General features: G+C 33.9%; 2 protein-coding genes across 2 annotated transcripts; one reads left to right on the top strand and one right to left on the bottom strand.

Annotated features, from left to right (window-relative positions):
* Positions 1–492: 492 nt before the first annotated feature.
* Positions 493–6,043, top strand: LOC113860578 (photosystem II CP47 reaction center protein-like). Its single transcript, XM_027492989.1, has 4 exons — positions 493–2,018; positions 2,615–2,846; positions 3,788–4,426; positions 5,358–6,043. Exons 1-4 carry the CDS (start codon positions 498–500, stop codon positions 5,861–5,863), a joined length of 2,898 nt encoding a protein of 965 aa, XP_027348790.1. The 5' UTR covers positions 493–497; the 3' UTR covers positions 5,864–6,043.
* A 1,287-nt stretch (positions 6,044–7,330) lies between these two features.
* Positions 7,331–9,964, bottom strand: LOC113860577 (50S ribosomal protein L16-like). Its single transcript, XM_027492988.1, has 3 exons — positions 9,694–9,964; positions 9,117–9,445; positions 7,331–7,447 (listed from the first exon to the last, which is right to left on the bottom strand). The coding sequence occupies exons 1-3, from the start codon at positions 9,962–9,964 to the stop codon at positions 7,331–7,333; spliced, it is 717 nt and encodes a 238-aa protein (XP_027348789.1).
* Between the last annotated feature and the right edge of the window lie 648 nt (positions 9,965–10,612).

Here is a 10,612-nt window from a genome sequence, read left to right as displayed (position 1 = left end):
TTTGGAACACCAATGGGCATAAAATAGAGAAAAAAAGAAAATAAAATAATATATTTAACTTTAGTGTGGAAACGTAAGAATGGGTTTATTGTGTTAAAAACAATTTGCTTTTATTATATTGTATTTTTTATAAATCATAAAAAAGGGAAGAGTAAAGATAAAGATAGAGTAAAGTTGTTACGAATGGGTCCTTGGGTGATAAACGAATATGTCTGCATTTACATATTTAAATACTCATAGAGAAAATTGTCAACCCCCCCTTCCCACCATTGCGTATTCTTACTTATCGGGTATAGAATAGATCTGCTTCTTCTTGTTCCTACAAATATGATTGTTCCACTATTACTAAACACTATTACTAAAAAACTAGAACAAACATTAATTCTTTCTCCGAGATAATCTACTAAAAGGTAAAAGGTGAGAATCCATAGTATAGTTTTTTCCAGTGCAATAAAGTTACATAGTGTCTATTTTTTGTTGATATAAGGGGTATTTTCATGGGTTTACCTTGGTATCGTGTTCATACTGTTGTATTAAATGATCCAGGCCGTTTGCTTTCTGTTCACATAATGCATACAGCTCTGGTTGCTGGTTGGGCTGGTTCGATGGCTCTATATGAATTAGCAGTTTTTGATCCCTCTGACCCTGTTCTTGATCCAATGTGGAGACAGGGTATGTTTGTTATACCCTTCATGACTCGTTTAGGAATAACCAATTCGTGGGGCGGTTGGAATATCACCGGGGGGACTATAACGAATCCGGGTATTTGGAGTTACGAAGGTGTGGCCGGAGCACATATTGTGTTTTCGGGCTTGTGCTTTTTAGCGGCTATCTGGCATTGGGTTTATTGGGATCTAGAAATTTTTTGTGATGAACGTACCGGAAAACCTTCTTTGGATTTGCCCAAAATTTTTGGAATTCATTTATTTCTTGCAGGAGTGGTTTGTTTTGGTTTTGGAGCATTTCATGTAACAGGATTGTACGGTCCTGGAATATGGGTGTCTGATCCTTATGGATTAACGGGAAGGGTACAATCCATAAATCCCGCATGGGGTGTGGAAGGTTTTGATCCTTTTGTTCCGGGGGGAATAGCTTCTCATCATATTGCAGCAGGAACATTGGGCATATTAGCGGGTCTTTTCCATCTTAGTGTGCGTCCACCGCAACGTCTATACAAAGGATTGCGTATGGGAAATATTGAAACCGTCCTTTCCAGCAGTATCGCTGCTGTCTTTTTTGCAGCTTTTGTTGTTGCTGGAACTATGTGGTATGGTTCAGCAACTACCCCCATTGAATTATTTGGTCCCACTCGTTATCAATGGGATCAAGGATACTTCCAGCAAGAAATATATCGAAGAGTTGGTGCTGGGCTAGCCGAAAATCAAAGTTTATCAGAAGCTTGGTCTAAAATTCCTGAAAAATTAGCTTTTTATGATTACATCGGCAATAATCCAGCAAAAGGGGGATTGTTTAGAGCGGGCTCAATGGATAATGGAGATGGAATAGCCGTTGGTTGGTTAGGGCATCCCATCTTTAGAGATAAAGAGGGGTGTGAACTTTTTGTACGCCGTATGCCTACTTTTTTTGAAACATTTCCGGTTGTTTTAGTAGACGGAGACGGAATTGTTAGAGCCGATGTTCCTTTTCGAAGGGCAGAATCGAAATATAGTGTCGAACAAGTAGGTGTAACTGTTGAGTTCTATGGTGGCGAACTCAATGGAGTCAGTTATAGTGATCCTGCTACTGTGAAAAAATATGCTAGACGTGCTCAATTAGGTGAAATTTTTGAATTAGATCGTGCTACTTTGAAATCAGATGGTGTTTTTCGTAGCAGTCCAAGAGGTTGGTTTACTTTTGGACATGCTTCGTTTGCTCTACTCTTCTTTTTCGGGCATATTTGGCATGGTGCTAGAACCTTGTTCCGAGATGTTTTTGCTGGGATCGACCCAGATTTGGATGCTCAAGTAGAATTTGGAGCATTCCAAAAACTTGGAGATCCAACTACAAGAAGACAGATAGTATGATAGAGCATTCTTTTGTTCCTTTTCGACTTTTTTTGTTTTTGTTGTTATGATTTGAATTTGACATAAAGAACCAGATAAATCTTGATTCGACTCAAAACACTTTGTTTTCACTTTTTTTCTTTATCCGAGAAATGAGCTCCAATAAACAATAAACAGGTATGAAAGCTATAATTGTAAACCACGATTAAATCTATGGAAGCATTGGTTTATACATTCCTCTTAGTTTCGACTTTAGGAATCATTTTTTTCGCTATCTTTTTTAGAGAACCCCCTAAAGTTCCAACTAAAAAAATGAAATGATTTTTCATTATCTCAATTGAAGTAATGAGCCCCCAATATTATATTAAGGGCTCATTACTTCAACTAGTCCCCATGCTCTTCGAATGGATCTCTTAGTTGTTGAGAGGGTTGCCCAAAAGCAGTATATAAGGCATACCCAGTAAAACTTACAAGTAAACCAGATATAGAGATGGCAACTAGGGTTGCTGTTTCCATTATAATTCTAAAAATTCTTAGAATTCCAAAATTTCAAGACCACAATGGATCTATAGGATATAGATCCTATATTTACAGCGGAATGGTATACAAAGTCAACAGATCTCAATCAATATAAAATAGGATTTATGGCTACACAAACTGTTGAGGGTAATTCTAAGTCTAGTCCAAGACGAACTATTGTAGGGGATTTATTAAAACCATTAAATTCAGAATATGGTAAAGTAGCTCCGGGGTGGGGAACTACTCCTTTGATGGGTGTTGCAATGGCTCTATTTGCGATATTTCTATCTATTATTTTGGAGATTTATAATTCGTCCATTTTACTGGACGGAATTTCTATGAATTAGATTCACAAGAATCAAGTAACTAGCTTTTCAATAGAAAACTAAGGTTAAGCATTTAGGTTTTTTATCGTTAGCCTATTTCATTTTGATTTGGTAGTTTGATCGTGAAACTTCTTTGTTTCTGTATTTCCGGAATATGAGTGTGTGACTTGTTATAATGGATCTTATTGATAGTACAGAACATAAAAAAAATGGATCTGTCATCTTGATAGAGATGATTTTACCCCGTCAGATATTTATTCTAGTATCTGGAGTACGGAATATAGAAAATCAAAAATATTCTTAAAATATTAGAACTATGATTCATACTAAATATTTAGACCTCGTAACTGGATTTAAAAAAACTTTTCAAAGAGTTGAAAGAATAAATTGAAAAATGAAAATTATTTAAAACTTCCGTCGATTATCTTTATTTTGATCAACGGACAAATGTTTCTTTGTTCTATCTATTCATTGAATAAGTGATGATCCAGCAGTTCTTACTCAGGGAATTTTTGGACTTCGATTAAAGGTTTTTTTTGAATCATCGTGGTCATGATACGAATCTGATGTTTTTTTTAATTGATTCATATGGTCCTAACAAGAGAATTCCTATCAATAATAATAATTAAGAAAACAGCAGTAAAAAAAAGAACATTACACACAAATAAAAAATGGAAGTAAATAATAGAATATTCAAGAGGCCTACTGTAAATAAAGACGAGTGAGCCGACTTGATATTTTGGCATTATAACCACAAAGAATAGTTTTCGGATTTCTATTTTTTCTTATCTTCCGAAAAGATTGGAATCATAGGATTCCGTTAAGAAGTTTCAAGCTTTCTATTACACATATCTGTTTTCATTACAACCAGTATTTGGGTATTTTTGTTTGAGCCGTACGAGATGAAATTCTCATATACGGTTCTCGGGGGGGTACCTTAGTTTACCTATCTCAATAAAGTCTATGATTGGTTCGAAGAACGTCTTGAGATTCAGGCGATTGTCGATGATATAACCAGTAAATACGTTCCTCCCCATGTAAACATATTTTATTGTTTAGGAGGAATTACACTTACTTGTTTTTTAGTCCAAGTAGCGACGGGATTTGCTATGACTTTTTATTATCGTCCGACTGTTACTGAAGCTTTTGCTTCTGTTCAATATATAATGACGGAGGCTAACTTTGGTTGGTTAATCCGATCAGTTCATCGATGGTCGGCAAGTATGATGGTCTTAATGATGATTCTGCACGTATTTCGCGTGTATCTCACAGGTGGCTTTAAAAAACCTCGCGAATTAACTTGGGTTACCGGTGTAGTTTTGGCTGTATTGACCGCATCTTTTGGTGTAACTGGTTATTCCTTACCTTGGGATCAAATTGGTTATTGGGCAGTCAAAATTGTAACAGGCGTGCCCGAAGCTATTCCTGTAATAGGATCCTCTTTGGTAGAGTTATTACGCGGAAGTTCTAGTGTGGGACAATCCACCTTGACTCGTTTTTATAGTTTGCATACTTTTGTATTACCTCTTCTTACTGCCGTATTTATGTTAATGCACTTTCCAATGATACGTAAGCAAGGCATTTCTGGTCCTTTATAGTAAATATGAATCATAGATATTTGTAATTAATCATTTCTTATTTGGGGGAGGAATATATTTCATTGCTACAAATATGGATTATTTAAAAGAATAAGACATGTATTTGGATATTTTCCTTCAATTTAACAAAATTGGATTATTATTATTTTTTACATACACGAATAGTTGAAGGGAATTCTACGAAGAAGAAATGGATTATGGGAGTGTGTGACTTGAACTATTGATTGGGCCACGCAGATATATGATTTTCTCTTATCTGCCACATTTGAATTTACAATTCAATGTGTCTTTATTCCAACTACCACGCAAGGTCCGTCCCTACAGAGGATAGGCTGGTTTCACTTGTAAAGAATCTTTTCTATGATCAGACTCGATCATATCCTGCATGAACAGGCTCCGTAACATCCAGTAAAAAAAGTGATGTGGGATAATCTGAATTATATTTTCTCTATTTCACTGAACTTAATAGTATGGAAATGCATTCATTTCCTATGCATTGACTCGATTTATGATACTATCGGAGTAAACCAAGTGGATCTAAAGAAGAACAGGGGTTAGATTATATTAGTAACAAGTAAATCCTTTGTACGTAAAAAGTTCCAAGATTTTTTTTTTGGGGGGGGGGTAAGAATTGCAAGGTTTGAGATCACCCAAAAAGCACTATTCACTTTGAAAGCCTACTTGGGTATTGAGCGTTTACTTAAGTTTACTTAATAATAAAAGAACTTAATTTTTTTTTTTTGCAGATAAGATAATTGTAACTTCGGAGAAGAAAATAAGGTTTATTTTCTTACATGGAATCTTTCTATATGTGTGGATAACATATGCATTTTTTCTATGGATACATTCGAAATGTTTGATTCGTGCTCGAGCCGGATGATGAAAAATTATCATGTCCGGTTCTTTCGGAGGATGGATCTATAAGAATTCACCTATCCTAATAACAAAAAAACCTGACTTGAATGATCCTGTATTAAGAGCTAAATTGGCTAAAGGAATGGGTCATAATTATTATGGAGAACCTGCATGGCCCAATGATCTTTTATATATTTTTCCAGTAGTAATTCTGGGTACTATTGCCTGTAACGTAGGATTAGCGGTTCTAGAACCATCAATGATTGGAGAACCCGCGGATCCATTTGCAACTCCTTTGGAAATACTACCCGAATGGTATTTCTTTCCCGTATTTCAAATACTTCGTACAGTGCCCAATAAGTTATTAGGCGTTCTTTTAATGGTTTCGGTACCTATGGGATTATTAACAGTACCCTTTTTGGAAAATGTTAATAAATTCCAAAACCCATTTCGCCGTCCAGTAGCAACAACCATCTTTTTAATTGGTACCATAGTAGCCCTTTGGTTGGGTATTGGAGCAACATTACCTATTGAGAAATCTCTAATTTTAGGTCTTTTTTAAACTTTTTAATTAAATGGATTCAATTGTGAAATAAAATATCATGCCATGTATATTGTGTATCTAGGGAGAATTCATTTTGAAACGACTAATCCCTAGATACATCTTTTGGCCTATTCCGAGTATATGGATTTATTCTAAGGATTCAAATTACACATTTTCACCTTTATTTTTATAAATAATAAAAATATGAAAAAAAAAAACCAATGCCAATGGATTTCAAATTTATGCGAAATGCTTTTCTATTTCTAAAATGTCTAATATATGTTTTACATCTTCTACACGAAAATGTTCCATTTCCATAAGGTCTTCTTGACTATTATTCAAAAGTTCTAATAATGTATGAATATTGGATCTTTTGAGACAATTATAGATCTTGGGAGGCAATTCTAATTGGTCAATAAAAATGGATTTCAATGCTATTCCTTTTTTATTTTTCCTCAGTTTATCCTTAGCCAATATATCATGAAAAGTAAAAAGGGGTAAAGTAACCTTGTGTTGATTTTTTTCTAAATGAAAGGGATCTTCTTCTGCATGTAAAAAGGGAATAAATAAATCAATCAAATTCCGAGAGGCTTCATAAAGCGCCTCTTTAGGAGTTAAACTCCCATTTGTCCATATTTCGAGAAAGAGTATCTCTTGTTTTTTTTTCCCATTCCCATAGGAATGAATACTATGATTTACATTTCGAACAGGCATGAATACAGCATCTATGGGAAAACTTCCGTCTTGAAAGTTTTTTAGTGTTTTTATACGATATCCGCGATTCCTCTCAATTTTTAATCCAATACACAAATTAATAGGTTCTGTTAGGTTGGCTATATGTTGTGTATTATCAATGATTTCCACAGAAGGTGGTAAAATGATGTCTTGAGCAGTTATATATCCAGGACCTTTGAAACAAATAGATGCGTCTTGAGTTCCATACAGATTACTTCTCAATACAATTTCTTTCAAATTCATTAAAATTTCATGTACTGATTCTTGAATACCTACTATGGTAGAATATTCATGTGGTATTTTCTCCGATTTTGCACGTGTAATACATGTTCCCTCTATTTCTCCTAGCAAAACTCTTCGCACTGCAATGCCTATTGTATCGGCTTGGCCTTTCATAAGTGGAGACAGAATAAAGCGTCCATAATAAAGACGTTTACTGTCTACTCTTGATTCAACACACTTCCACTGTAGTGTCCGAGTTGATACTCTTATTTTCTCTCGAACCATAGTAATATATATATATTTGATCAAACCCTTGAATTGTTTATTTCTCTTGAAATCTTTTCCATGTTTATTTTTAATTTTACACACGTCTTTTTTTCGGAGACCTACATCCATTATGTGGCATAGGGGTTACATCCCGTATAAAATTTAATAGTATACCACTTCTACGAATAGCTCTTAATGCCGCATCTCTTCCGAGACCGGGGCCTTTTATCATGACTTCTGCTCGTTGCATGCCTTGATCCGCTACTGTTCGAATAGCATTTCCTGCTGCGGTTTGAGCGGCAAATGGTGTACCCCTTCGTGTACCCTTGAATCCACAAGTACCGGCGGAGGACCAAGAAATAACCCGACCACGTACATCTGTAACAGTCACAATAGTATTGTTAAAACTAGCTTGAACATGAATAACTCCCTTTGGTATTTTATGAGCATGCTTACGCGAACCAATACGTCCATTTTTACGCGAACCCATTTTTGGTATAGGTTTTGCCATATTTGATTATTTCATAAAAATAAGTCCGAGATATATGGATATATCCATTTCATTCAAAAACGGATCCTTTACTTTTTTCTAACTAGTTTCTAACTAGAATTCATATTCGATTTATATATATCAATTGTATTTTTATATTAATCGACATCGAATATGAATTTTTGAAATAAAATTTCAAATTGGAAATACCAATAATAAAAAATTTCTTCTAATATTTTATAAAATATATATTCTAATATTTTTATATTCTATTTTTATAGAAAATCCTCTTTTGTGGAAATATTATCCTTGTCTTTGTTTATGTTTTGGATTGGAACAAATTACTAGAATTCGCCCTCGCCTGCGAATTAATCGACATTTTTCACAAATTTTACGGACGGAGGCCCCTATTTTCATATTTGTAATTCCTTAATAAGTTAATACCAAATCTATTTATTGGAAGAAAATAAGGTTTCCTTACATTTTGAACTTGTACCCCCCCCCCAAAAAAAAAGATTGTTGAAATTAAAAAACAGTCTAATTAAATTGAATTTTTTATGCTTCTTTTTTTTTTTCTACGGGCGTATACATATAAACATATAAAAAGTACGTCGAATCTTTTGAAAAACATAGCTTATAATTCAATTTTGATTATATAAAGGAATCTGAAACATACCCCTGGGAATTTATTCATTCAGGAATTAAATCCTCTTGAATCCTTTTTATTTTTTCTTTTTTTTTTTCCAATTCCAGTTTCAGTTAAACCCCCTTCGCACATTCACTAGTATATGAGGGGTGGGTGATATTCTAAATCTGTGTTTTCTCTCTCTCTTTTTGACAAAAATGGATAGAAATTTCTCATCTAATTCGTATTTCAGAAAGATTACCATATATAACATAAAATTTCTCCGCCTATTTTTTCTAATCGAGCCTCTCGATCTGTCATTATACCCCTAGAAGTTGAAAGAATTACAATCCCCATGCCTCCTAAAATTTTAGGGATTCGTTGATAATTAGAATATATTCGCAGACCAGGTGTACTGATCCGTTTTAAATTTAAAAAACTTTTATATGATCCTTTCTTATTTATTCTATACCGTAGAGTTAAAACTAAATAATATTTGTCGCTTTCCCTATGTTTTCTGACGTTTTCAACAAAACCCTCTCGTAAAAGTATTTTCACAGTGTTTTCGGTGATGTTAGTAAATGGTATTTGAACCATTTTTTTTCTATTCATATCAGCATTTCGTATATAGGTTATTATGTCAGCGATGGTGTCCTTACTCATGATAAACGAAAATGATTGTTGCTCCTTATTTTCAATATAATCAACATGCTCGTTTTTCTATTTTTTTTTCATTATTTCATTTAGATCATCCAATATATTTCATTTAGATCATCCAATATTAATATGAAATAGATAATAATTGTTATTTCTAATACTTAGAATAATTACTACAAAAGGGATATGTGTGAGATATAATATATTAATTAATCCATTTTCATTACAAAACAAATATATCCATATCACGGTTTTGCCTTATAATTTTATAATACCTCGGGTGCTAATGAAACTATTTTAGTGAAATTTAACTGTCTCAATTCCCGTGCGATTGCACAAAAGATTCGAGTTCCTTTTGGATTTCCTTCTTGATCAATGACAACTGCAGCATTATCATCATACTGAATTAGTATACCGTTGCTACGTTTGAGTTCTTTACAAGTACGTACAATTACAGCTCTGATCACTTCTGATCTTTCTAAGGTCATATTTGGTACTGCTTCCTTGATTACAGCAACAACAATGTCACCAATATAAGCATATCGTCGATTACTAGCTCCTAGGATTCGAATACACATCAATTCGCGGGCTCCGCTGTTATCAGCTACATTCAAATAGGTTTGAGGTTGAATCATATCATTTTTTTGTTCTTTCAGTCCAAAGATTGAAGTAAAAAAAAAATATTCTGTGTTCAAAAATAAGGAACTTACAATTGCATTTTTATGTTTTCATCCTAAAGCCCTCTTTCCTTTGGTTTTCATTATTATCCTGAAATAATGAATTGAGTTCGTATAGGCATTTTTGAGGCTGCTAAAGAAATAGCCTTTCTGGCTATATTTTCTGATATCCCACCCATCTCATAAAGTATTTTCCCAGGTTTAACGACAGATACCCAATATTCGGGAGATCCTTTTCCCGAACCCATACGCGTTTCGGTGGGTCTTACTGTAACTGGTTTGTCTGGAAATATGCGTACCCATATTTGTCCACCTCGTCGGACATTTCGTGACATTGCTCGCCGTCCCGCTTCTATTTGTCTAGACGTGATCCAAGCGGGCTCAAGTGCCTGAAGAGCATATCTTCCGAAGCAAATATTATTACCTCGATAGGATATTCCTTTCATTCTTCCTCTATGTTGTTTACGAAATCTGGTTCTTTTGGGGTTCTAGTTGATGGTTGTTTCTCAATTCCATCTCTATTACAGAACCGTACATGAGATTTTTCATCTCATACGGCTCCTCGCGAATGAAACGATTCCAATAATATATATATATAAATCGATTTAATCGATAAAATAATATACACTAATATACATATGTTTAATGAATAATAGAATCGCGGGATTTTTTGAGATTTCATAGAATCTATTAGTCTATTGGAAATTTGTATATCTTGTTTTGATATATAACTTAATATGTATTCTTATAGACAATTTAAGACAATTTTTGCTATCTGTATATAACTAAATAATATTGTTTTGTTATCTTATAATATTCTAACGAATCCTTATTTCTATTTTTCTTTTTTCTTTTATTATCATATCGTATCATATCGGATTGGCAAAAATAAAAAAATTCAATAAAATACAAATTTTCGCGGGCGAAAATTCACTCTTTTATTACCAAATTCAGATGGAATGTAGGGCATAATTCCTCAATAAAAAAGAATGGATTCTTTTTTGGTTTGTTCCGCCATCCCACCTAATGAATCATTAAGATTTGTTTAAAAAAAATCTTAGATATTCGCAGGTTTCGTCGTTCCCATCGCTTCT

This window comes from Abrus precatorius, unplaced genomic scaffold (assembly GCF_003935025.1).
Source record: "Abrus precatorius isolate BTA unplaced genomic scaffold, Abrus_2018 Scaffold26, whole genome shotgun sequence".
Classification (NCBI taxonomy): Eukaryota; Viridiplantae; Streptophyta; class Magnoliopsida; order Fabales; family Fabaceae; genus Abrus; species Abrus precatorius.
Note: the sequence above shows the minus strand (reverse complement) of the source record. Positions and strands in the feature narration are given on the sequence as shown.